Source organism: Coregonus clupeaformis, unplaced genomic scaffold, assembly GCF_020615455.1.
Source record: "Coregonus clupeaformis isolate EN_2021a unplaced genomic scaffold, ASM2061545v1 scaf0119, whole genome shotgun sequence".
In the NCBI taxonomy this organism is placed as follows: domain Eukaryota; kingdom Metazoa; phylum Chordata; class Actinopteri; order Salmoniformes; family Salmonidae; genus Coregonus; species Coregonus clupeaformis.
Genome location: NW_025533574.1, coordinates 543,463 through 570,580, shown reverse-complemented (window position 1 = coordinate 570,580; position 27,118 = coordinate 543,463). Strand labels below are relative to the sequence as shown.

Sequence of the window (27,118 nt, the reverse complement as noted above, 5' to 3'; positions counted from 1 at the left end):
CGTGGCTGGGTCTTCCAGCATGACAACGACCCGAAACACACAGCCAGGGCAACTAAGGAGTGGCTCCGTAATAAGCATTTCAAGGTCCTGGAGTGGCCTAGCCAGTCTCCAGACCTGAACCCAATAGAAAATCTTTGGAGGGACCTGAAAGTCCATATTGCCAAGCGACAGCCCCGAAACCTGAAGGATCTGGAGAAGGTCTGTATGGAGGAGTGGGCCAAAATCCCTGCTGCAGTGTGTGCAAACCTGGTCAAGACCTACAGGAAACGTATGATCTCTGTAATTGCAAACAAAGGTTTCTGTACCAAATATTAAGTTCTGCTTTTCTGATGTATCAAATACTTATGTCATGCAATAAAATGCAAATTAATTACTTAAAAATCATACAATGTGATTTTCTAAGATTTTTGTTTTAGATTCCGTCTCTCACAGTTGAAGTGTACCTATGATAAAAAATTACAGACCTCTACATGCTTTGTAAGTAGGAAAACCTGCAAAATCGGCAGTGTATCAAATACTTGTTCTCCCCACTGTATATAAAAAAATTAAATGAAATTACATTTACATAAGTATTCAGACCCTTTACTCAGTACTTTGTTGAAGCACCTTTGGCAGCGATTACAGACTCAAGTCTTCTTGGGTATGACACTACAAGCTTGGCACACCTGTATTTGGGGAGTTTCTCCCATTCTTCTCTGCAGATCCTTTCAAGCTCTGTCAGGTTGGATGGGGAGAATCGCTGCACAGCTATTTTCAGGTCTCTCCAGAGATGTTCGATTGATTTCAAGTCCGGGCTCTGGCTGGGCCACTCAAGGACATTCAGATACTTGTCCCGAAGCCACTCCTGCGTTGTCTTGGCTGTGTGCTTAGGGTCGTTGTCCTGTTGGAAGGTGAACCTTCGCCCCAGTCTGAGGTCCTTAGAGCTCTGGAGCAGGTTTTTATCAAGGATCTCTCTGTACTTTGCTCAGTTCATCTTTCCCTCGATCCTGACTAGTCTCCCAGTCCCTGCCGCTGAAAAACATCCCCACAGCATGATGCTGCCACCACTATGCTTCACCGTAGGGATGGTGCCAGGTTTCCTCCAGACATGACGCTTGGCATTCAGGCCAGAGTTCAATCTTGGTTTCATAAGACCAGAGAATCTTGTTTCTCATGGTCTGAGAGTCTTTCGTCTGGCCACTATACCATAAAGGCCTGAATGGTGGAGTGCTGCAGAGATGGTTGCCCTTCTGGATGTCCTTCAGGTTCTCCCATCTCCACAGAGGAACTCTAGAGCTCTGTCAGAGTTACCATTGGGTTCTTGGTCACCTCCCTGACCAAGGCCCTTCTCCCCCGATTGCTCAGTTTGGCTGGGCGGCCAGCTCTAGGAAGAGTCTTGGTCGTTCCAAACTTCTTCCATTCAAGAATGATGGAGGCCTCTCTGTTATTGGAGACCTTCAATGCTGCAGAAATGTTTTGGTACCCTTCCCCAGATCTGTGCCTTGACACAATCCTGTCTAGGAGCTCTACGGACAATTCCTTCAACCTCATGGCTTGGTTTTTGCTCTGACATGCACTGTCAACTGTGGAACCTTATATAGACAGGTGTGTGCCTTTCCAAATCATGTACAATCAGTTGAATTTACCCCAGTTGGACTCTAATCAAGTTGTGAAAACATCTCAAGGATGATCAATGGATACAGGATGCACATGAGCTCAATTTCGAGTCTCATAGCAAAGGGTCTGACTACTTATGTAAATAAGGTATTTCTGTTTTTTATTTTTAATACATTTGCAAAAAAAATCTAAAAACCTGTTTTCGCTTTATCATTATGGGGTATTGTGTGTAGATTGGTGAGTCAATTGTTTAATTTAATCAATTTTAGAATAAGGCTGCAACCTAACAAAATTAGGAAAAAGTCAAGGGGTCTGAATACTTTCCGAATGCACTGTGTACACATGCAGGCACTCGCTCTCGCTCTCTCTCTCTCTCTCACTCTCTGTATGAGCGAGAGAGTTTGTGTTCTTCAGTGTCAGACAGTCTGATCAGTGAGAAAGATGAGTAATCAGTGAGGGGGAGACCTGCTCGCTCTCCTTCTTTTCCTCCTCATTTTCTTCTGCCCCCTGTCTGTCTGTCTGTCTGTCTGTCTGTCTGTCTGTCTGTCTGTCTGTCTGTCTGTCTCTCTCTGTCTCTCTCTGTCTCTCTCTGTCTCTCTCTCTCTCTCTCTCTCTCTCTCTCTCTCTCTCTCTCTCTCTCTCTCTCTCTCTCTCTCTCTCTCTCTCTCTCTCTCTCTCTCTCTCTCTCTCTCTCTCTCTCTCTCTCTCTCTCTCTCTCTCTCTCTCTCTCTCTCTCTCTCTCTCTCTCTCTCTCTCTCTCTCTCTCTCTCTCTCTCTCTCTCTCTCTCTCTCTCTCTCTCTCTCTCTCTCTCTCTCTCTCTCTATTATTAGTAAGTGATGAGTACCCCAGTAGATGACTACACCAGTGAGGGTGAGACCTGCTGTCTGTCCAGTCTTGCCTGTAATTTCCTTTCTCGGATGAGCTGGTGATTTACATAATTACATCAGTCAGTTGTTCATTACCGACCGACCGCAGCAAATCAACAAATGCCAACCAGGAGTGGAGCACACACACAGTGCCCTGTCATCGCCCTGGTGCTCTTTATTACGGAATGACACACACACACACACACTCCCTTTGTCCAATTAGCATCACTTACTCCGACTCTGGCCGCAACAGATTCAGTTCATCAATGGAAGATGACACACACGCACACACATACAGCGGTAGACTGGGAGCACAGACCTTCAGTACAGGTCCTCTATGGACACAGGAACGACCATTAGAGGAGGGGTAGGTGGTAACTGAGGAACCAGACACATGGTCTCAAACTCTGTGCTTGTAGGTCTAAAAGCATCTTTATCAGGTCTAAAACAGACTTATACATCTAAAACTGGCTTTCTAACAGTCTTAAAAAGGTGTTGTTTAAGGGATAAAAGTGCAGTAAGCTCTATGTAATTCTAAGCAGTAATTTCACACGCTTACGTCGCTTATGACTGGAGCCAGCCCTGGTGACTGATCTCTGCTCCAGGATGAGAAGATCAATGGAGGCTATTGAAGCCCCAGATCGATAAGAGGCTATCTGGTTCTCCACCCCATAACACCTCTCCCACCTCCAGCTAATCCTCCACCCCATAACTCCTCTACCACCTTCTGCTTCCCACCTAGACCTCCCACCCATTTACTTTGTTTTTGGGTACAGTGTATTAGTGCCTGGTGGTGTTTGTGTGTGCATGCATTCATTTATGCGTGTGTGTAACCCCCCTCACCCAGTCTTCACACACAGCATGGGTCGATGTGTGTAGAGTGCAGATGTATTGCTCATGCAGACAGCAGTAGCCTGCTAGACCAGGGGAAAGGTCTGAGAGGATTAGTCTTTCAAAGATTTACACCTCCAGTCCTCGCTCTAGAGCAAAACATGCCTGAGACATGCAGGGCCATGCGCGGAGTGGAGGGAGAGTATCATGTATATAGATGGACTGTATGAGCTTGGCATACTGTGGATTCATCCTCATATCCTAGCTTTATGTAGCGCTGGGACTCATTACGATGTTTTGCTGTGCTGGTTTTACTGGGATGTGCTAGAGCTCTCTCTCTCTCTGTGTGTGTGTGTGTGTGTGTGTGTGTGTGTGTGTGTGTGTGTGTGTGTGTGTGTGTGTGTGTGTGTGTGTGTGTGTGTGTGTGTGTGTGTGTGTGTGTGTGTGTGTGTGTGTGTGTGCGAGTAAACCTGTGCAAGGCACTTAACCCTAATTGCTCCTGTAAGTTGCTCTGGATAAGAGCGTCTGCTAAATGACTGAAATGTAAATATAGCTTCTAAAGGAAGACATCCACGTAGAATCACACCTAAATGTGTGTATATCATGAACCATTTTCCATAGCTATGCAGTGACATGTTATGCTTGGCCTCACCATGGTTTCCCATGTAACACGTGTTGGTGTATATGTATCTTACATGTAACGTTCTGCTCAGCAGTGATGTACACTACCACCGCCCCAACCTTCTAGGTACACTGAGCTGCTCTTTGAAAACTCATCCTAGTATTGTGTCAAGCTGCACTACCGTTCAGCATTCATTTCCCTGGCACTTTGATGTCCCTCGTAATTCTTTATCTTGTTATCTTGTTATGCTGTTGCATTCCCCCAAGCAACGCCAACCTCCCTTGGGTGCGCTAATATTATCTCTCATCCGCAATCCAGAAGAAAAATGAAAACTAATGTTTTATGTTTGAACTGGAACGGGGAATTTCCAGTGACCACAATGATGATGAGGCTTCTAGTTAATCAGATCATGAATAATTAATGAGATGAAAGTGTGTCGCCTGTGGGAGGAGGAGAGGAGGTTGCGAGAGAAAGACGTGTGGGGAGTGTGGAGAGCACATGTGAAATACATGAGCGCCGTCATGAACAATCGTAAACACCTTCGACCCGGTCTCCTCTAAAATAAATCCCATTACTTTGCTAGAAAGTGTGTTAAAATTTTAGTCATCATAAATTATATGACATCATATAAATTAAACACAAGGTGATGAAATGGACGATATGCTACTGTATATCTCAGTCTTTATATCTCATGGTGCATATCGCTTCTAGATAGAGGAACACTGTTGGTATTATATGGTGTGAAAAATGACATCCAGATATGAATCACACCTAACAGCACTTTGAATAACCCCTAATTATTGATTGGAGCTTAGCTAACACCAGCATGAATGTGTTGCATACTGAATATCAATTGGTGTGTAACCTACAGTAACCTCTAATGGTTTGGTTTGTAACCTAACCTCTAATAGTTTGGTGTGTAACCTAATCTCTCATGGTTTGGTGTGTAACCTAACCTCTAATGGTTTGTGTGTAACCTAACCTCTAATGCAGAGGTAGGCAAGATTCAGCCGCAGGTTGACCTTTGTCGGAGCGGATGGTCGGGGGCCGGAACATAATTATAATAATTTGTACACTGCAAATTGACCACAACTAAGCCCAAAAAGAGGTTGTATTTGAAAATAACAATAATTTCATACCTTGATTACATTGAGACACGATCACGTCTCTTTTTTAATTCGTGGGAATACTTGGGAACAGATTTTCTAAAATAAACTCATTTTTTGCTGAATTCCTGGTGATTTTACAGTCTTTTTTATCAAAAACTAAAATCTCCAAAAACTTTGGAGGGCCAAAAACAGATCACTCGGGATGATGGTTGTTGCCGACCCCTGCTCTAATGGTTTGCTCGAAGAATCTCATATCAATATTGACTAATTGGATTGTCCAGATATCAATCAGTGACCACCAGAGGTGATGGGTGATCAATAGTCATGACCCTGGAGGGGATCATCAATCCTGATTCACAGCTGAGTTATGGTTATATCCCATCAATCAACCATGTGTAATGAGAAGCCTGTCAGGGTATGGACAGTAGGCTATTCATAAATTGTCTGGTTTCGACTTCTGGATATGACACTGTTCATTAGACTGCAGTGTTGTCATTCAAAAGGTGATGTGAAGCATTCCATGGCTTGTGTTAAAAATATATGCATGGACAGTATGTATACATTATCTGGTTATGACTTTTGGTTGAATATCACAGACAACCTCTGACTCGTATGAAGTACAGAAATGCTGCGGTAACCATAGAAATAGAGCAGTGACACTTAAAACTTCATTTCGATAACACTTTACTACTCTGCTCCTACCTGCAGTGAGGTGTGGTAATTTGGACACATAACTCCAGATATGCTGCAGTGAATTTAGTTTGGGATAACTTTTTCTGTCAGCACCGCACTTAACCTACCCAGTGGGCTTAACAATGTGCATTCTTTCCTAGTTATTTTCCACATATCATTCTGCCTCAGTGAGAGAATGAGAGGGGGAGACTAGTGTTTGTACTATTTTTATTTTGCCGCCATGTTTCGGTTTTTGCACCGGCTGGTTGTTATGGTACAGATTATGGGAGGTCAGTTTGAGGGGTTGCCATGGAGACAGTGTTCCCTGCGCTGGCGGAGGATGATTGGGCAGCTCCTTGGTGGTGTGTGTGTGTCAGTAGCCTCTCTGGTGAGGTGAAATAGATTTCACCTGAATAACACATCCAACCATTTACACATAAACACAGCTAGGCCTCCCTGCCTGAGAGCAGGTGGTTCAACCCACTTATCATTCCCTCTCCACTCCCCTCTTGTCTTTTTCCATCTCCCTAATCTCTGTCATTTTCAAAAAAAATGTTACATGCGGGGCAATCAGTTTGTGTTTCTGAAGTAGTTGCATATAATTTGTATCTATCTCTCTGTATCCTCTTTCTGCATTTCTCCTTTTCCTCTCCACCTCATTCCATCCCTCTCTCTTCTCCTCTCCTGATGAGGTGGGTGGAAGTGAGGACATCCTCTCTCCATTTCTTTCTCCACATCCCTCTCTCCTCTCCCTTTGCTTTTTGAGAGGGATGGAGGCAGTCATCCTTTCATTGTCAGTCCTGAATTCTCTCCATCCAACTCTCATTCTCTCAAATGTGTGTCTCCCTTCTCTTCACCCCCTTAATTCCTTTCATCACTCGTTCATTCTTTCTCTCCATCCCTCTCTCTCTCGTGCTCTGTGAGAGGAGTGGAGGCGGCCGGAGGGAGGATGTCATCCTGAGCACCAAGCCCACGATGAGGCTTTGAAGCTGGGTTGGACTCCACTCACTGTCTGCCTCTCCTCCCTCTCTGCTTCCGCAGCTCCTGGCTCTGGAGCTATGGCTAGGCAGGCAGGACTGCATACACAGCAAAAACACACACACAGAGAGAAAGAGAGCGAATGAAAAAAAGAAAGAGAGGGAGGGAGGGGAGAGAAACAGAGAGCTGCTGGGCTGTTACTCGGAGCCTGTGTGGGGCCTGATTCCTGTGGAGGGGCCATCTGCTTAGAGGGAAGGAGGGAGGGAGAAAGAGAGAGAGAGGGGTGGGGGGGGTGCATGGAGGGGGATTCAGAAAAGAGCAGTAGTAACAGTACCACACACTCTTATCTAACCTCTGCAACCAGTCTCCTCTGTAACCAGTCTCCTCTATAACCAGTCTCCTCTGTAACCAGTCTCCTCTGCAACCAGTCTCCTCTGCAACCAGTCTCCTCTGCAACCAGTCTCCTCTGTAACCAGTCTCCTCTGCAACCAGTTTTCTCTGCAACCAGTCTCCTCTGCAACCAGTTTTCTCTGCAACCAGTCTCCTCTGCAACCAGTCTCCTCTGCAACCAGTTTTCTCTGCAACCAGTCTCCTCTGCAACCAGTCTCCTCTGCAACCAGTCTCCTCTGCCGAGCTCTGAAAGTGCTGTGTGTTACAGTGTTACTATGACAGAGGTACAGTACAGTAAACATCACCTACAGCCACTTACCATCACCTGGTGTCCTGAGGACTCTCACTCTGCTGCTCTAAGTCTCACTCCACCATTATGTTACAGTACTAATGGTAATAAGTGGTAATAATGAAGGTGATAATGGCCATTTGTGTGTGTGTGTGTGTGTGTGTGTGTGTGTGTGTGTGTGTGTGTGTGTGTGTGTGTGTGTGTGTCGAGAGAGACAGAGAGGGTGAGAGAGTGTACTTTCATGCTCTATCCACCATGCGTTACAGTACTAAGTGTGAAAGAGTGAGCCCTTCACTACAAGGACATTGTTTTAATTAACGTATGTTCCCTATCATGTTAACCATTCATAATTCGGTGCAATATTATAGCTACAATGTCAATTGCACCTCTTCCGTGTTAATTGGTTCTATGTCTCCTGATTGGCTAGTTAATTGAGTGGCTGTTTGAACACAGGTGTGGTCCCTCAGACCTAATTATTGATGTTATTTATGCCTCACATCCAGCTGACTCTCTCCATCTCTGTCTTTCTATTGCTCCCTGTCATTTTCACTTGTTCATGACTGTCCCCTCTCCCTCTTTTATTTCTCTGTTCTTTCATTCCCTTCATTCTGCCCCTCTCCCTGAGGAAATACCAGAGTCCTAATTACATGCAGAAAGGTTGAGGTGTGAAAAATACCAAGCTATTGACATACACTAGTCTGTGTGTGACACTGGTTAAATGCCAGTGCTCTCATTCTCAATGCTCCAGTGTGTGTGTAAGTGTCTGTGTGACACACACTAGAGCAGACACACACACTCCCCTCTCATGTTCAGGCACATCTAAAGCCTTTGGGGTGAAAGTGACACAGCACTGACAGTTACACACTGACCCCTGCTGCAAATATTGGGTAATACAACCAGTACATACATGACTACTTCAAACAGGAAGACAACACAAATCATGACGTTGCATTGGAGCATCTGGGCTGGTAAAACTCTTGTGACATCACATTTACATGTAGGCTGTTTTACAACAGCAATGCAATTTGGTCCTTTGCTTTTAACCTTGTTTTTCTGGAGAACAGTGATCTGACCACAAAAACTGGATTTAAATACTATTTACTCATACTCTACTGAGGTAAAAGCAGTGAAACATGTTACATTTACATTTACGTCATTTAGCAGACGCTCTTATCCAGAACAAGTTGAAAGAGATACTGACCATCCTCCTCAGTGAATTTCATAAAAATGAAAAAGTTATCCTTTTTAGATAAAGCTACACTAAATATATTCACGTCACCAAATAATTGATTAAAACACATCGTTTTGCAATGAAGGTCTACAGTAGCCTCAACATCACTCTGTAGGTTAGCACCATGGTGTAATCGGAGGACAACTAGCATCCCGTCCTCCTCTTGGTATATTGACTTCAATACAAAACCTAGGAGGCTCTTGGTTCTCAACCCGTTCCATAGACTTACACAATAATTATGACAACTTCCGGAGGACGTCCTCCAACCTATCAGAGCTTTTGCAGCATGAACTGACATGTTGTCCACCCAATCAAAGGATCAGAGAATGAATCTAGTACTGAAAGCATAAGCTACAGCTAGCTAAGCTAGCGCTGCAGTGCATAAAATGTGGTGAGTAGTTGACTCAAAGAGAAAGACAATAGTTTAAACAGTTTTCAACAAATTCATTTATTCAAAAATGAAGGAGAAGCAAGTGTCTTCTTTTCACTTTCAGTTTCACTTACTTAGCGAGCAAATGCAGCTGGCTAGTTTAGTGGCTCAAACACCTGGCTCAAACAGAGGGATGCTATGTTACTAGTTTAGTGGCTCAAACACCTGGCTCAAACAGAGGGATGCTATGTTACTAGTTTAGTGGCTCAAACACCTGGCTCAAACAGAGGGATGCTATGTTACTAGTTTAGTGGCTCAAACACCTGGCTCAAACAGAGGGATGCTATGTTACTAGTTTAGTGGCTCAAACACCTGGCTCAAACAGAGGGATGCTATGTTACTAGTTTAGTGGCTCAAACACCTGGCTCAAACAGAGGGATGCTATGTTACTAGTTTATTGGCTCAAACACCTGGCTCAAACAGAGGGATGCTATGTTACTAGTTTAGTTACTCAAACACCTGGCTCAAACAGAGGGATGCTATGTTAGCTAGCTGGCTACCGGAAGTAAACGAAACAGGGATATAAATACCCAAATTTGTCCAATAGAAACTCTCGTTTCTAATTATTACACCCTAGATAAACTCAAGGCGGTATTGAATGTGTCACTGTCATCTCACATTTTTCTCTCGACCTGTGTGCACCTACGTTGTCAACTTTAATTAATAGGCTAGGTTGTAGCAACCTCATGATGGGTTCAGGGAAAATGTTAGTATCATGTAGTAGCCTAAACCTATCTATGTCACATTGACCTGGGTGAATGGAATTTGAATGACAGTCATCCAACATCATAAACGGCACTGACCACCACTGATACGGACGTTCTGTTCCAAACTGCAGCACACCTGCTCTCATCACCACTTCTACTGTGCTGCAGCAGGGGAAAGTCAGCCATAGCTTTTAACTCTGTGGACCACGGCCAATGAAGTAGGGCCAGACTGACAGAACCTGCATGGGAGCTTTACCAAGACATTTCAGTATTCAATTTTACAACCTTGGCCGGGACTCAATCCAAGCCGCATCTGCAGTGTTTACCTAGAATACATTGCCTTTAAAAGGCACATTGCAAAAATAAATGGGAAGAGGTTTTCGATGTACCGATTCCATGGCACATGGTTTATGAACTGATACAAAAAACACTTGATTAAACACTTCAGGTTTTTCAATTTAAATCATACAAAATTCTTGCCACCAACAGAATGCTATAGATATATGGGGCAAACAACAATCTCAGCTCTGTAGATTTTGCTGCGAAGAGACAATCACTAGATCATTTATTCTGGTATTGCCCCTATGTAGCTTGTTTCTGGATACAGGTTCAGGAATGGTTAAAAAAATCACAACATTCACTTAAAATTAATCTTATAAATAGAAGTGTTGGGCGATTTGGAAAGCCATAGTGAGTCAATAAATAATATAATACTCGTAGGAAAGGTTTTCATCTTTGGCTCACAATCTGTAGATACTATACAATTAGAAAGGCTGAAAATGTATGTAAAACATCATAGCACAATTGAAAAATATATGGCAAATGTATATGTAAAATGTATGTGTAAAATGAATGTATATGTAGCAGAAAAGCTGTAAATAAAAAAAGATGTGTCCTCCGAAGTGGGGGGATGGCTTGGTGTATGTACGGTTGAAGTCGGAAGTTTACATACACCTTAGCCAAATACATTTAAACTCAGTTTACCACAATTCCTGACATTTAATCCTAGTAAAATTCTGTCTTAGGTCAGTTAGGATCACCAGTTTATTTTAAGAATGTGAAATATCAGAATAATAGTAGAGAGAATTATTTATTTAAGCTTTTATTTCATTCATCACATTCCCAGTGGGTTAGAAGTTTACATACACTCAATTAGTATTCGGTAGCATTGCCTTTAAATTGTTTAACTTGGGTCAAAGGTTTCGGGTAGCATTCCACAAGCTTCCCACAATAAGTTGGGTGAATTTTGGCCCATTCCTCCTGACAGAGCTGGTGTAACTGAGTCAGGTTTGTAGGCCTCCTTGCTCGCACACGCTTTTTCAGTTCTGCCCACAAATGTTCTATAGGATTGAGGTCAGGGCTTTGTGATAACCACTCCAATACCTTGACTTTGTTGTCCTTAAGCCATTTTGCCACAACTTTGGAAGTATGCTTGGGGTCATTGTCCATTTGGAAGACCCATTTGCGACCAAGCTTGAACTTCCTGACTGATGTCTTGAGATGTTGCTTCAATATATATTCACCTAATTTTCCTTCCTCATGATGCCATCTATTTTGTGAAGTGCACCAGTCCCTCCTGCAGCAAAGCACCCCCACAGCATGATGCTGCCACCCCCGTGCTTCACGGTTGGGATGGTGTTCTGCGGCTTGCAAGGTACCCCCTTTTTCCTCTAAACATAACGATGGTCATTATGGCCAAACAGTTCTATTTTTGTTTCATCAGACCAGAGGACATTTTCCAAAAAGTACAATCTTTGTCCCCATGTGCAGTTGCAAACCGTAGTCTGGCTTTTTTATGGCGGTTTTGGAGCAGTGGCTTATTCCTTGCTGAACGGCCTTTCAGGTTATGTCGATATAGGACTTGTTTTACTGTGGATATATACTTTTGTACCGGTTTCCTCCAGCATCTTCACAAGGTCCTTTGCCGTTGTTCTGGGATTGATTTGCACTTTACGCACCAAAGTACGTTCATCTCTAGGAGACGGAACGCGTCCCCTTCCTGAGTGGTATGACGGCTGCGTGGTCCCATGGTGTTTATACTTGCGTACTATTGTTTGTACAGATGAACGTGGTACAGATGAACGTGGTACCTCATCCCAAGGATGAACCAGACTTGTGGAGGTCTACAATTTTTTTTCTGAGGTCTTGGCTGATTTGTTTTGATTTTCCAATGATGTCAAGCAAAGAGGCACTGAGTTTGAAGGTAGGCCTTGAAATACATCCACAGGGACACTTCCAATTGACTCAAATGATGTCAATTAGCCTATCAGAAGCTTCTAAAGCCATTACATCATTTTCTGGAATTTTCCAAGCAGTTTAAAGGCACAGTCAACTTAGTGTATGTAAACTTCTGACCCACTGGAATTGTGATACAGTGAATTATAAATGAAATAATCTGTCTGTAAACAATTGTTGGAAAAATTACTTGTGTCATGCACAAAGTAGATGTCCTAACCGACTTGCCAAAACTATAGTTTGTTAACAAGAAATATGTGGAGTGTTTGAAAAACAAGTTTTAATTACTCCAAACTAAGTGTACGTAAACTTCCGACTTCAACTGTGTATATATATATATATATATATATATATATATTGGATTCCGGCCCTTGTCTCTGTGATAAAATCATTGCTGTCGGTGTTTAATGATAGTGTTATTAGGTACGGTTTTGAATGTTTTAATAAAATATTCTTAATTTCTAAAACATTATGGCCTGCAAGTCACTTGGTTAGGGAAACCTTTTGGCCCTAATCACGATTTATCATCAGTCGGGCTAAGACGTTCCTCCTGACCACGAGACCCGGCCTGGGAAAACTCCAAGCCCTAGACTCAATTCCCCTCTGGAAGAGGCAGGTGCAGTTTATACCCAGTACAATCACTTAGTAGACCTTGGCACTAATCCTTAAGCATTTGGCTGGGCTCCAGTGCTCAGACCAGCCACGGGAGGCAGTCACAAACCAGCCTGTACACTGACCCCACCACCCTTAATTATACTGCTCTGATGAGGTCTGGAAACACCTGCTGCGTTGTCCAAGTGCCTGCTGGGTTGAAAAGGTCAGTTCTGAGACTGAAAAGCCTAAATCACACTAATAAAAAGGCCAGACTGAGACAAGCCAAACTGTAGGCTACTGGGCTGGCCTGGCTACACATTCACCATAGTTGCTGGAACAGTGCTAGAAAGGACAGTGTGAAAAGACAATCTGAGCCTGCACAATAGGGTTCAGGTCGGCCCTAAAGTGTGATCCAGGGAAGAGCGAGAGGCTGGTACGGCATCCATATTAGGACCATAATCAGACCAAACTCCCTCAGTTATCTAGCTCATATTCTGATGCTGGATGGTAGAAAGGGAATACCTAGTCAATTGCTTAACCACTAGGCTACCTGCCGCCCCAAAGAGTGTGAGAGCAAGTGAAAGAGACAGATGGAGTGAGAGTCGGCTACTGTTGATTAATGAAAATCTCAGGGTTTTATACAGAGCCAGTGCGGCGCATCCTCTGAAGTAGATTCTAATGAGCAGGGGTCTGTATTCACAAAGCTTCTCAGAGTAGAAATACTGATCTGTTGGGATCAGTTTCAACCTCTTATTTATGATTAAAAAGGCAAAACTGATCCTAGATCAGCACTCCTAACACAAGAGAGTCAACCAAATCCACAGACATCGTTCAAGCTTTCTTTTTATTGATCAAGATGAATACAGGTTTTAAAATCAGAACAAAACAAAAACAAAGGCTCAATTAAATCTCACTATATTTTACAGTAAGGGGATAGAGATCAGTCAGTGGGTGTGAGATCTGGTGGGTAGGAAGGAGAGAGAGACGAGAGAAAAAGAGAGGAGAGAGAGACGCCCTTGACTAACATTGTACAAACACTTCTCGAACCGATTTTCCAACTGATTTTCCCAAAAAAGTAAAACTGAGAGTGGAAACCTGACATTAAACCAAAACAAGCACGGTTTTTATTTGTCACAAAAACTGCAAGAGAAACAGAAGATAACATGTATAGATAAAAGCCTTAATTTACCATTCTACCTCAGCAGCTACTAGACAAGGTCCTTTATATCAGAAATGATGAATGAAAGAAATACAACAAACTGAATGAAGACTGTCTGGTCCTGCGCTAAAACTGTGATCTTCCCAAAAAAATAAGAGTACAACAGAGGGAAACTTTACACACGTTTGTCTTTTGTTGTGATTTAGATGTCACTGTTTTTTTAATAAGCCACTACATCTGTGGTTCACCTTGTTTTAAGCAGCGCAGAGACAGGTTCAGTGGAGCGACAGGTGGTCTTCAGATCTTCCTCCTCCAGATTTCCCAGCGTCCCCTGGGGTGCACAAACGGCCAAAGAGGTGACACATTAGCAAAGATCCTGGTAACAAAGCTTGTAGCAGCCACTAGCTGCTATCAACTATACATCCTTCTCATTCATAGAAATCCCCCTACAAACAGGTCACATAGAGGAATGGTAACTGTAAACTAACGAACTGGAAAATAGACTAAAACTAACACTAGCAAACGTTGGGAAAACTAAATTGCATTTCTGGTGCAGGAAACATCCTGGCATTTTGTGGACGTTTCTCCAACAGCTCTTTAATGTTAGTGGACATTGGATGATGATGGCCGCCCTGCTCTTCACACTCGGTTTGGGAAACAGTATAAGGCAAGAGAACCCTACTTTAAAGTTTTAACCATCCTATTTTGAGATTATGGAACCTGCTTGATATCCCCTTTACCATAAAGTGAACGGTAGACAAACCTAAACTGAGGAATGTTAGTTGGACGATCGATATAACCATCGATATCAAACATGGGTCAAAATTAAGTGTTTTCAATCAACAGCATGTAAATAATATAAATTGGTACACTTTCAAAGTCAATGAAGTCTTGAAAGGCAGGTTCAGTAATAAGTATCACATCTAATTAAACTAACAGCTGGGGGATATCAAACAAGTTGACCTGTACCCCTTATCATCATTATCACTTCCTGATAATAAATACTGCACAAAAACACTTTTAAAAGACTAATACAAATAAACAAAGGAGAAACAAAAACAATACACATCAAGCTTTAGTCATAATAAAGAGCAGTAGGCTCACAGGCAACAGCATTCAGTAGAAATTGATGTGGGTAGAGAAAGGAGTACCTGGGTGAGTACCTGTATAGTTTGACAGTTTGATCCTTGAGGGTTTATTAATTTGCCTTTTTCTTTCATGAGGTCGCTCACTCACTCAACACCAACGCTGTGTGAGGTATGGAAGTCAGCTGCAATCATTCATTAACCCCTACCCTTCCATCAGCCCAATGCTAACCAACACACTGTGTTACAATGCAATGCATATCAAAGAACAGAGAGCTGTATATAGAACACAATATCCATGGCAGTGGGAGAAAAAAGGGTTTTAGACTGTGCATTCAGTAGGTCAAAGAAATAATACGGATCCTTTCATATATAGCTTCACTTCACTTTTAAAGTATCTGTAAAATGCTGTGTTTTTATGTGTGGATACATGTCCACATATATAGACAGTCACTTTAAAACGTTCAATATAGGCTACGCAAGTAGACAAATGAAAAGGTAAGACATATGGTTACTGCCACCATCACTGAAGAGAAAAATATATACAATAGGCAATACAGGCAGAAAAAAATGCTTGGATTTAAATTTGGAAGAGATTTTGTCCAAAAGACAAAATAGAGATATATAATAATATGTATGCATATATATAACCGATACAAAACGAGGGGTACCTCCAGGTATGTTTTTCAGGGCTACACTGGTCTTTCCCTCTGGGCTTTGTGACCTCTGTTTCTACCTTCTTCTCTCATCATCGGTCTAGTTCCAGCTTCAGTGCATACTTACGATGCACTATATCCAAAACAACAGGATAAAGATACAACATACAAATCAAAGGCAATAGAACTGAAAGTAAACGGAGGGAGAGGAGAACAGGAGAGGGAGGTTTGAGAGGGAAGATGGGGGAGGGGTGTGTGTTTTGAGAGCCAGGGTGGCGGGGGAGGACGCACTTACCTGAGCCTGATCTGAGGTCCTATCAGATCAGTTTTAATTGGACTGAGTGTCACCTTCAGAATGGAGGTCGTGTTGCGCAGCCCCGTTGACCCTGGCCAGAAGGGCCAGACCCAGAGTGGAGGCAGGAGCAGGAGCCTCAGCCTCCATGGGCTCAGCCTTGGCCACGTCAGAGGAAGGCTTGTCATCATCTAAGACCTCGTCCTTCTTGGAGCTGCTCCTCCTCTCCTCCGGCTCCTTACGCTCTGGGAGGGAGGTATGAAACATCAAGTCATGACAAAGACTTCTAGAATGGGACACACTTGAGATCACACTTGTGAATTCGGTAGGGATCATTTATGGTCCAAATGTTGTTGCATCAATCACATGTGTGGAGTCACTAAACCAAACATGGGTAAAAGGTCTATTCAGGGATTTTTTTCAGGCCACCTAAGTCCAAACAGTGTAGAAAAGTATATATAATGTTTATTTTATAAATTTTAGGGATCGAAAACCGCTTTCAGTGTAAACTTAAAACGACAAACCAGATAAAGTATGTAGAATAAATAATGGATATTTTTTTTTTTAAATCTTTGAGATCTAATAATCACCTAAATAAAAGCTAGACAGTCGGGGAGAAATGAAAATTCCCCCAAAACGGAATTTAGTAGTATTGATTTTTTTATGTTTCAGTAAAAGAACACAGCATTAGCAATGGCAAAATGCATAGAATTGCAGGAAATTCGCTTTAAAACTGAAACATGTTTTCTCAGCTCAATGGAGAAATGTGTAAAACTGCAAAAAAATGCAAACATTTCTCTACACCGCCTCTAAAATGTTCTCCAAAAATTCAGTCACGCCGACGGACGGACCGCGCCCACCACTTAAGCCCCTTTTAGATTCAGAAAACCCGCTGCTATTGCTGCAGGAAACTTGTCCCATGTCTCACCTTTGTCTCTGGACGTCCTGTCCTTTTCCCGGCTGCGGCTCCGGTGGCGGTGAGACTTGCGCTCCGAGCTGCGGGACCTCTTCCTCTCCCGGCTGCGGGAGTGCCGTTTCCTGTCCGAACGCTCCCGGCTGCGCCGCCTCTCCCGGTCCCTGTCCCGGCTCCTTTGGAAAAACACAGGAACATGTTCATCCACGACACACTCAAGAGCAGAGCAGTGGAACATTCAACGAGTGAGAGTTTTTCACGAACAAATGAACTGTGATCCCTGATTAACATTATAGGGCCAGGCAGAGCTGGACTGGGCTGGTTAACCCCCTAAGGTCGATGTCCGAGCCCCTCCATAAAAATATGTCAGTTTTAGCTAGAGATATGTTTTTTGCATTGGATGCGTCTCAATCCACTGCATCCGCGGTGAAAGGTGACAGAGCTAGAGCGGTGTTTGTCAGACCATGAGACATCCCGAAAATCGGTCTTCTCACAAAATCGTCTGTTGCGTCCGAACGGTTTGTCCTACAAACTATTGTGAACCCTCTATGGAAAGATGAGACTCGCACGATCCCCACAAGCGTATTGGGACTCGTCTGAAGTCGGTACAGCTGATCTGCCAACTTCGGTCTGTCACGTCCGAACAGTTTGGGCTACACACTAATATGTAAAGGTGAGACTCTCACGAACATGTCAGTTGTTTTGCTCTAGGACGCCCACAGGCCTCACAAGACTCGTCTGAAGGTCCACCGGTACCAGTTGAAAAAATTAATGGAAGTATATATGAAGACTGCCACTTAACAAAGATAAGGTTTAAATACATGTTTAAAAAAAAAATATATATATATATATATGTAGCTCAGCTGGTAGAGCACGGCGCTTGTAACGCCAAGGTAGTGGGTTCGATCCCCGGGACCACCCATACACAAAAAAATGTATGCACGCATGACTGTAAGTCGCTTTGGATAAAAGCGTCTGCTAAATGGCATATTATTATTTATATATATATATATATATATATACACACACAGTGGGGAGAACAAGTATTTGATACACTGCCGATTTTGCAGGTTTTCCTACTTACAAAGCATATAGAGGTCTGTAATTTTTATCATAGGTACACTTCAACTGTGAGAGACGGAATCTAAAACAAAAATCCAGAAAATCACATTGAATGATTTTTAAGTAATTAATTTGCATTTTATTGCATGACATAAGTATTTGATCACCTACCAAGCAGTAAGAATTCCGGCTCTCACAGACCTGTTCGTTTTTCTTTAAGAAGCCCTCCTGTTCTCCACCAATTACCTGTATTAACTGCACCTGTTTGAACTCGTTACCTGTATAAAAGACACCTGTCCACACACTCAATCAAACAGACTCCAACCTCTCCACAATGGCCAAGACCAGAGAGCTGTGTAAGGACATCAGGGATAAAATTGTAGACCTGCACAAGGCTGGGATGGGCTACAGGACAATAGGCAAGCAGCTTGGTGAGAAGGCAACAACTGTTGGCGCAATTATTAGAAAATGGAAGAAGTTCAAGATGACGGTCAATCACCCTCGGTCTGGGGCTCCATGCAAGATCTCACCTCATGGGGCATCAATGATCATGAGGAAGGTGAGGGATCAGCCCAGAACTACACGGCAGGACCTGGTCAATGACCTGAAGAGAGCTGGGACCACAGTCTCAAAGAAAACCATTAGTAACACACTACGCCGTCATGGATTAAAATCCTGCAGCGCACGCAAGGTCCCCCTGCTCAAGCCAGCGCATGTCCAGGCCCGTCTGAAGTTTGCCAATGACCATCTGGATGATCCAGAGGAGGAATGGGAGAAGGTCATGTGGTCTGATGAGACAAAAATAGAGCTTTTTGGTCTAAACTCCACTCACCGTGTTTGGAGGAAGAAGAAGGATGAGTACAACCCCAAGAACACCATCCCAACCGTGAAGCATGGAGGTGGAAACATCATTCTTTGGGGATGCTTTTCTGCTAAGGGGACAGGACGACTGCACCGTATTGAGGGGAGGATGGATGGCGCCATGTATCGCGAGATCTTGACCAAATACCTCCTTCCCTCAATAAGAGCATTGAAGATGGGTCGTGGCTGGGTCTTCCATCATGACAATGACCCGAAACACACAGCCAGGGCAACTAAGGTGTGGCTCTGTAAGAAGCATATCAAGGTCCTGGAGTGGCCTAGCCAGTCTCCAGACCTGAACCCAATAGAAAATCTTTGGAGGAAGCTGAAAGTCCGTGTTGCCCAGCGACAGCCCCGAAACCTGAAGGATCTGGAGAAGGTTTGTATGGAGGAGTGGGCCAAAATCCCTGCTGCAGTGTGTGCAAACCTGGTCAAGACCTACAGGAAACGTATGATCTCTGTAATTGCAAACAAAGGTTTCTGTACCAAATATTAAGTTCTGCTTTTCTGATGTATCAAATACTTATGTCATGCAATAAAATGCAAATTAATTACTTAAAAATCATACAATGTGATTTTCTGGATTTTTGTTTTAGATTCCGTCTCTCACAGTTGAAGTGTACCTATGATAAAAATTACAGACCTCTACATGCTTTGTAAGTAGGAAAACCTGCAAAATCGGCAGTGTATCACATACTTGTTCTCCCCACTGTATATATATATATATATATATATCCCCTGATCTTTCTTATATCTCTCAGATGTAGGACAGACACTTCAGAACAAACTTCTTTTAGATGGTTTTTTGGGACTATTTGTTGTTCCATGTAGTGAATCTGTTATTCAATATGTTTGTATGGGCTAATAGCAGTAAGGGCCAAAAACAATTCATCAAATATGTTTTTAATAAAAAAAAGTTTGATACTTCAAGGGGTCTTAAAATTCAAAATCAAATAGCAAACTGATCCTTGGTATGACCTTCTTAACACAATTCCATATAGCTTAGTAGACCCCCCCGGCTTAGACTCTTATGGGTTAAGCATCAACCATACTTGCTGGGACCGTGCTGGAAAAGACCATTTGAAAGGAAAATGTACGAGCCAGCACAGTACAGTTGGGGGTTGGGACTATAGTGTGAATCAGCCATAAGACTAGTCTACGTTCCATACTGTTCTAGTCTACGTTCCATACTGTTCTAGTCTACGTGCCATACTGTTCTAGTCTACGTTCCATACTGTTCTAGTCTACGTTCCATACTGTTCTAGTCTACGTTCCATACTGTTCTAGTCTACGTTCCATACTGTTCTAGTCTACATTCCATACAGTACAGTACCTGCTGCGTTTGCGCTCCTTCTCCTTGCTCCTGGACCGCCGGCGTTCCCGGGACCGACTCCTCTTACGGTCCGACGCTCGGCTGGAGTGGCGGCTGTTCGAGTGGCTCCTCCTCCCTCTCTTCTCCCTCTCTCGCTCCCGCTCCTTCACTCGCTCCCTCTCTTTCTCCTTCTCCTTCTCGCGCTCTTTCTCCTTCTCCTTTTCTTTCTCCTCCTCCTCCAACTTGCGCTTAGACTCCCTCTCCTCCCTCTCACGCTCCCAGTCCTTGCTTTCTAGCTCTCCCTTTTCTTCTCCCGCTGGGTCTTCGGATCGCCGATGTAATTTCTCCTGAACAGAAAATCATTCATACATGACTTATCACCAACAATTCAATTACATGACTGAATTTGTTTTTCTGCATCAGCAACATACTGGTCTTTCAAATCAGTAACAGTCAAAATGATGGGTTTTAAGCCATACAGTAAAACAAATGGCATATATGGAATCTTGACAATACACACTTTTGAGTCAATCAAACATTGACTTCGGAGTGAACAATCCTTCAAACCTAAGGACTTACCTTGAGCTCCTCCACGGTGGACTTGATCTTGGCGTAGCCCATGTGCTGCTTGCCCATCAGGTGGTCGTCCACCCGGGACTGGGCGTCTCCCACAATGAGGAACGCCCCGCACACCTCACACACCTCCATCTGTTTCTCCTGGGCCGCAAAGGTCTCAATCGTCTGGAATCAATCAGGATGACTTTTAGTTTTACAAGTACAGCACCTTCAACCAAAAAGGTATTCATCCCCAGGTTTAGTCCAGGGTATTGAATTCATACAAAAGGCTTACTAAATAGATAACAGAGTTGATCTCAATGCTGACAGAGTGAAAAGGAACCGGGAGTAACTCACCGAGGGGGTGGAGCTGAGCAGCTCTCTCTCGTCCTTTAACTGTTCCACCAGTTTCATCATCCCCTGGGCCTCCTCCACTCTGCCCTCAGAGCCCAACTCCTCGATCTGAACACAGCACATACTTTGTTTACAGAGAAAACAACTTACTCCAGAATATGTGTCCTGAATGAATGTAGGCCTTCATATGATGGATGCATGTAGGATCCATGTAATTGTGCTCCACGGTGGAATGTAATGTTTTGGTAAACCCAGGCAGCTCACCTGCATGACTAGGTCCTCAATCTTCTCTGTCAGGACTGTAGCTTTCTCCTCGTTCTTCCCCACAGGACCACCAGGCCCCTGCTGCAGAAAGAGAAGGTCCAGTCAGCATAAAGCTAACATTGATGAACATGACAAACCGACTACAAGGGTTGTCCTAGGTTTCCATGTTGAGTTCTGTGTTCTCTATAGTGGCAAACCTATGGGCATTGACTAAGTATATCTATATGTATTCTTACTCCTGCGGCCTGCTGGGCCTGTGACAGAGCCAGACGGGCGTGGCCCCTACGGATCCTCCTCTCCACCTCGGCCAGGAGAGACTGCAGGTAGCGCAGGAAGTCCCTCTCATAGCCCTCCTTCATGAACCGGGAGCTCTTCTCATACCTGGAGCACATAGGGATGAAAAGGGAGTTATACACCTGTTATTCCATGTTATATGCTATATACACATGTGATATTAGGTTAATTACCTAATAGCTTATATGAAATACATTATTATAAACCGGGTCATTTGGGTCCTGGATGCCGATTGGCTGAAAGCCGTGGAATATTAGACAATATACCATGGGTATGACAAAAATTTATTTTTACTGCTGAAATTATGTTGGTAACCAGTTTATAATAGCAATAAGGCATCTTGGGGGATTGTGGTATATGGCTAATATACCACAGCTATGGGCTGTATCCAGGCACTCCGCGTTGTGTAGTGCAGAAGAACAGCCCTTATCCGTGGAATATTGGCCATATACCACATCTCCCCAGGCCTTATTGCTTAAATATACCATGGGTATAATGCAAAATTATCTGTTTACTTTTCTAATTACATTGGTAACCAGTTTATAATATTAATAAGGCCTGAGGGGGTGTGGTATATGGCCAATATACCATGGCTAAGGGCTGTATCCAGGCACTCCGCGTTGTGCAGAAGAAGCCGTGGTATATTGGCCATATACACCACACCCCCTCAGGCCTTATTGCTTAATTATAACACACAAAAGCATGAGCTGGCTCACACCCAGAGAAAAATATTTAGAGTAGAGGTGCTGACTAACTGTTTTCTATGAACAAGTCTTATGACTATATTCTTTCTACAGCTTATCCGCATACCCAATATGTTCCCCCTGTTGATGATGCATTATGGTTGAACCAAAAGATTATATGTAACAAAAATGTAATGAAATTGGAAACAATTAAAATGTGAAATTAAATAACACAATGTTTGTTGATGCTAATGGTTAACAATAGCCTAATATATTCAATATGCTGTAAACTATTGTCTTAACAGTTTTACTCAATTCATTCTAAATCAACCTAATAATTATGACACACCCCTCACTATGGTCATTGGTTGCACTAATTGCACTGATTTGTCTACATAACCTGGTTCAAGCATTCATGACATTACCCTGAAGAAGGCACAGTGATGTCGAAACGTTGGTGGTTTACCCAATTACTGGGCGTTTATACAGTGTGCGACTTACATTTTCCTAAGGTTTTCATCATGGATTTTTTCACAGGGACCCAAGTCAGACCTGGTATTTGTGAATAATTCTGCAGGGCAGAATCCGCAGAGATAGTATTTACAGGTCTGCAAGGGAAGGGAGAAACGATAAGCCACGTCATTAGTAAGCCAACAGTTGATTAACTTTGGGAAATACAGAAGCCACAAAACCCAAAACCTTGTCTATGTCGGGACTGCCAAAAATTTTGCTTGCAAACTGGTTGGGGAATGCAACATGGATCTTCTATCAAACATGCTTCTTCAAACATTGATTAGCCTAATCTCGCTGATGAACAAGATTAGTAGCTAGTGACCTTTGCTTTGGTAATAATGCCAATCTTAATATTTTTGGCGGTAACCATTTGAGCCATTATATATACATACATACACACACCGTGCATTCGGAAAGTATTCAGACCACTTGACTTTTTCCACTTCGTTACATTACAGCCTTATTCTAAAATTGATTAAATTAAATTTCTCATCAATCTACACACAATACCCCATAATGACGAAGCGAAAACAGGTCTAGAAATGTTAGCGAATGTATAAAAATAATAATTAAATACTTATTTACATAGGTATTCAGACCCTAACTTGAAATTGAGCTCAGGTGCATCCTGTTTCCATTGATCATACTTGAGATGTTTCTACAACTTGATTGGAGTCCACCTGTATTAAATTCAATTGATTGGACATTATTTGGAAAGGCACACACCTGTCTATATAAGGTCCCACAGTTGACAGTAGATGTCAGAGCAAAAACCAAACCATGAGGCCAAAGGAATTGTCCGTAGAGCTCCGAGACAGGATTGTGTCGCGGCAGAGATCTGGGGAAGTGTACCAAAAAATGTCTGCAGCATTGAAGGTCCCCAAGAACACAGTTTGGAACCACCAAGACTCTTCCTAGAGCTGGCCGCCCGGCCAAAACTGAGCAATCGGGGGAGAAGGGCCTTGGTCAGGGAGGTGACCAAGAACCCAATGGTCACTCTGACAGAGGCCCAGAAGCTTCTAGAAGGACAACCATCTCTGAAGCACTCCACCAATCAGGCCTTTATGGTAGTGGCCAGACGGAAGCCACTCCTAAGTAAAAGGCAAATGACAGCCCGCTTGGAGTTTGTCAAAAGGCACCTAAAGGACCCTCAGAAACAAGATTATCTGGTCTGATGAAACCAAGATTGAACACTTTGGCCTGAATGCAAAGCCACGTCTGCAGGAAACATGGCACATCTCTGGAGAGACCTGAAAATAGCTGTGCAGCGACGCTCCACATCCAACCTGACAGAGCTTGAGAGGATCTGCAGAGAAGAATGGGAGAAACTCCCCAAATACAGGTGTGCCAAGCTTGTAGCGTCATACCCAAGACTCAAGGCTGTAATCGCTGCCAAAGGTGCTTCAAAGTACTGAGTAAAGGGTCTGAATACTTATGTAAATGTGATATTTCCGTTTTATTTTGTATGAATTTGCTAAACTTTTAAACCTGTTTTTGCTTGTCATGGGGTATTGTGTGTAGATTGAGGGGGGGAAACAATTTACCTAACAAAATGTGGAAAAGGTCAAGGGGACTGAACACTTTCCGAATGCACTGTGTGTATATACACAGTGCCAGTCAAAAGTTTGGATACACCTACTTATTCAAAGGTTTTTCTTTATTTTTTACATTGTAGAATAATAGTGAAGACATCAAAACTATGAAATAACACATGGAATCATGTAGTAACCAAATAAGTGTTAAACAAATCAAAATATATTTTATATTTGAGATTCTTCAAAGTAGCCACCCTTGCCTTGAAGAGAGCTTTGCACACTCTTGGCATTCTCTCAACCAGCTTCACCTGGAATGCTTTTCCAACAGTCTTGAAGGAGTTCCCACATATGCTGAGCACTTGTTGGCTGCTTTTCCTTCACTCTCAATTGGGTTGAGGTCAGGTGATTGTGGAGGCCAGGTCATCTGATGCAGTACTCCATCACTCCCCTTCTTCATAAAATAGCCCTTACACAGCCTGGAGGTGTGTTGGGTCATTGTCCTGTTGAAAAACAAATGATAGTCCCACTAAGCTCAAACCAGATGGGATGGTGTATCGCTGCAGAATGCTGTGGTAGCCATGCTGGCTAAGTGTGCCTTGAATTCTAAATAAATCACTGACAGTGTCACCAGCAAAGCACCTCCACGCTTCATGGTGGGAACAACACATGCGGAGATCATCCGTTCACCTACTCTGCATCTCAGAAAGACAGCGGTTGGAACTAAAAATCTCAAATTTGGACTCAGACCAAAAGGACAGATTCCCACTGGTCTAATGTCCATTGCTCGTGTTTCTCGGCCCAAGCAAGTCTCTTCTTCTTATTGGTGTCCTTTAGTAGTGGTTTCTTTGCAGCAATACGACCATAAAGTCTCCTCTGAACAGTTGATGTTGAGATGTGTCTGTTACTTGAACTCTGTGAAGCATTTATTTGGGCTGCAGTCTGAGGTGCAGTTAACTAACTTATCCTCTGCAGAAGAGTTAACTCTGGGTCTTCCTTTCCTGTTGCGGTCCTCATGAGAGCCAGTTCATCATAGCACTTGATGGTTTTTGCAACTACACTTGAAGAATTTTCAAAGTTCTTGAAATGTTCCGGATTGACTGACCTTCATGTCTTAAAGTAATGATGGACTGTCGTTTCTCTTTGCTTATTTGAGCTGTTCTTGCCATAATATGGACTTGGTCTTTTACCAAATAAGGATATCTTCTGTATACCACCCCTACCTTGTCACAACACAATTGATAGGCTCAAACGCATTAAGAAGGAAATAAATTCCACAAATTAACTTTTATGAAGGCACACCTGTTCATTGAAATGCATTCCAGGTGACTACCTCATGATGCTTATTGAGAGAATGCCAAGAGTGTGCAAAGCTGTCATCAAGGCAAAGAGTGGCTACTTTGAAGAATCTCAAATATATTTTGATTTGCTTAACAGTTTTGTTTACTACCTGATTCCATATGTGTTATTTCATAGTTTTGATGTCTTCACTATTATTCTACAATGTAGAAAATAGTTTTAAAAAATAAAGAAAAACCCTTGAATGAGTAGGTGTTCTAAAACTTTTGACCGGTAGTGTATATATTATTTACTTATATTTTTTTAGTGATCCAATTGACATTTTAGTCATTTAGCAGACTCTCTTATCAAGAGCGATTTACAATTAGTGAGTGCATACATTTTTCATACTGGCACCCCGTGCGATGTATTATTTGATATTACTGCACTGTTGGAGCTAGGAACACAAGCGTTTCGCTACACCCGCAATAACATCTGCTAAATATGTGTATGCGACCAATAAAATGTGATTTGACTCTCAGTAATGCAACTTGATTAGCTAACTAGCTACATTGCCAGAAACATAGCATAAAATTACTAAACTAGCAAATGTCTAACTTTGCGACAATACAAATATTATTTATTATTATAAATGTCAATATTGTATTGACGTCGAAATTCACAGCAACGCTACTAGCTAGCTAGTTTGTCTCCATTGTGCAAGCCACGGTTGTCCCATTCTGTTGGTGTTGTCTGCAAATAACGTTACCGACTTGTTTTTATTTAGCAAGCTAGCTAGCCGAGTTGTCAGTGGACCATGAACTAAATTAAATTAGCTAGCCGTCGTTAGCAAACTAGTATGTTATCGTTTGTGAAGTTGCTAATTAACTACTATATATCAAGTTAGTTACAGTATAGGGTCAGAGTTGATCGTTTAATGTTGAAAGCAGCTTCGTAAGCCAGGGGGTTGGGCCGGGGAGGAACATGCTGTACTCTATAGAAGCTAACGCGTTCCCTAGCTAACACCCGGCCCTAGCGGTCGTTAGTTTATAGCTAGCTAGGGTGCTGTTAGTTAGCGAGCATCATGTAGTTAGCCAGCTATCAAGTTTAACCACACACACACACAGCTGGCTACCTATCAAGCGACTCACTGAAAACAAGAACCGGACGAAATTGTTTCCAGCGAGCTAGCAAGCGAGCTGGCTAAAGCTAACAAAGTGGCTAACTTACGGTCTCGTGGTCCCAGCGTACATTGCATCGTTTCTCGTCGGGGGCCAAGTTTCTGTCTCGACCCATCAACTCATCGAGTAACTGGGCTGCGGAAAGCATTTTGCCTCAAAACTCAAAGCGAAAGGCTATTTTTCTGCTAAACTTAAACCATTTATTATTGCACCAAAGAAATACAGATCCTAGTTATTTTAGATCAAAATGGCAGCCGTTCGCATTCAGCAACAGTCGCTACCCCACTGTGCGGAACCTGAAACCGCCGCTGTGTGAAAAATGACGCCACCCTCTTCTGGGATGTCCTGTAGCATCCACTTATGGTCCCCCACTAGGCCTTGATCATTACTCTCACGTAAGAGTTATTGGGCGAAGTCGTATTCTGTACGGGGGTGTCTGGTTAAGAGCCTGACGCTTGGTCTGAACATTAACATGCATCTCTTGCAGTAAGGTTATAGAAGCATAAGGACATTATCTTTCATATCAGCAATAAATACAGTATATATTGTAATGACCTGACTAGATCATAAAAT

At 42.9% G+C, this 27,118-nt stretch overlaps 1 protein-coding gene across 3 annotated transcripts; it reads right to left on the bottom strand.

Moving 5' to 3' along the window:
- Positions 1-13,376: 13,376 nt before the first annotated feature.
- LOC121568828 (luc7-like protein 3) lies at positions 13,377-26,856 on the bottom strand. Of its 3 annotated transcripts, none has more exons than XM_045213514.1 (10): positions 26,595-26,856; positions 22,543-22,649; positions 21,301-21,445; positions 21,065-21,145; positions 20,804-20,908; positions 20,471-20,632; positions 19,913-20,235; positions 16,672-16,832; positions 15,747-15,988; positions 13,377-14,041 (listed from the first exon to the last, which is right to left on the bottom strand). In XM_045213514.1, exons 1-9 carry the CDS (start codon positions 26,691-26,693, stop codon positions 15,780-15,782), a joined length of 1,392 nt encoding a protein of 463 aa, XP_045069449.1. In that variant the 5' UTR covers positions 26,694-26,856; the 3' UTR covers positions 13,377-14,041; positions 15,747-15,779. The 3 variants fall into 3 exon arrangements, with proteins under 3 accessions (XP_045069449.1, XP_045069450.1, XP_041735201.2); XM_045213515.1 differs by having other exon boundaries at positions 16,672-16,829; positions 19,913-20,238; positions 26,595-26,854; XM_041879267.2 differs by having other exon boundaries at positions 19,913-20,238; positions 26,595-26,853.
- Positions 26,857-27,118: the final 262 nt, after the last annotated feature.

Excerpts from the sequence above, each read along its gene's own strand:
- LOC121568828 (XM_041879267.2), bottom strand. The coding sequence starts at position 26,693 with ATGCTTTCCGCAGCCCAGTTACTCGATGAGTTGATGGGTCGAGACAGA. Across the intron at positions 20,909-21,064 it reads TTGAGGACCTAGTCATGCAG|ATCGAGGAGTTGGGCTCTGA; the intron begins GTGAGCTGCCTG and ends TGCTGTGTTCAG. Across the intron at positions 15,989-16,671 it reads CAGGACGTCCAGAGACAAAG|AGCGTAAGGAGCCGGAGGAG; the intron begins GTGAGACATGGG and ends CCTCCCTCCCAG.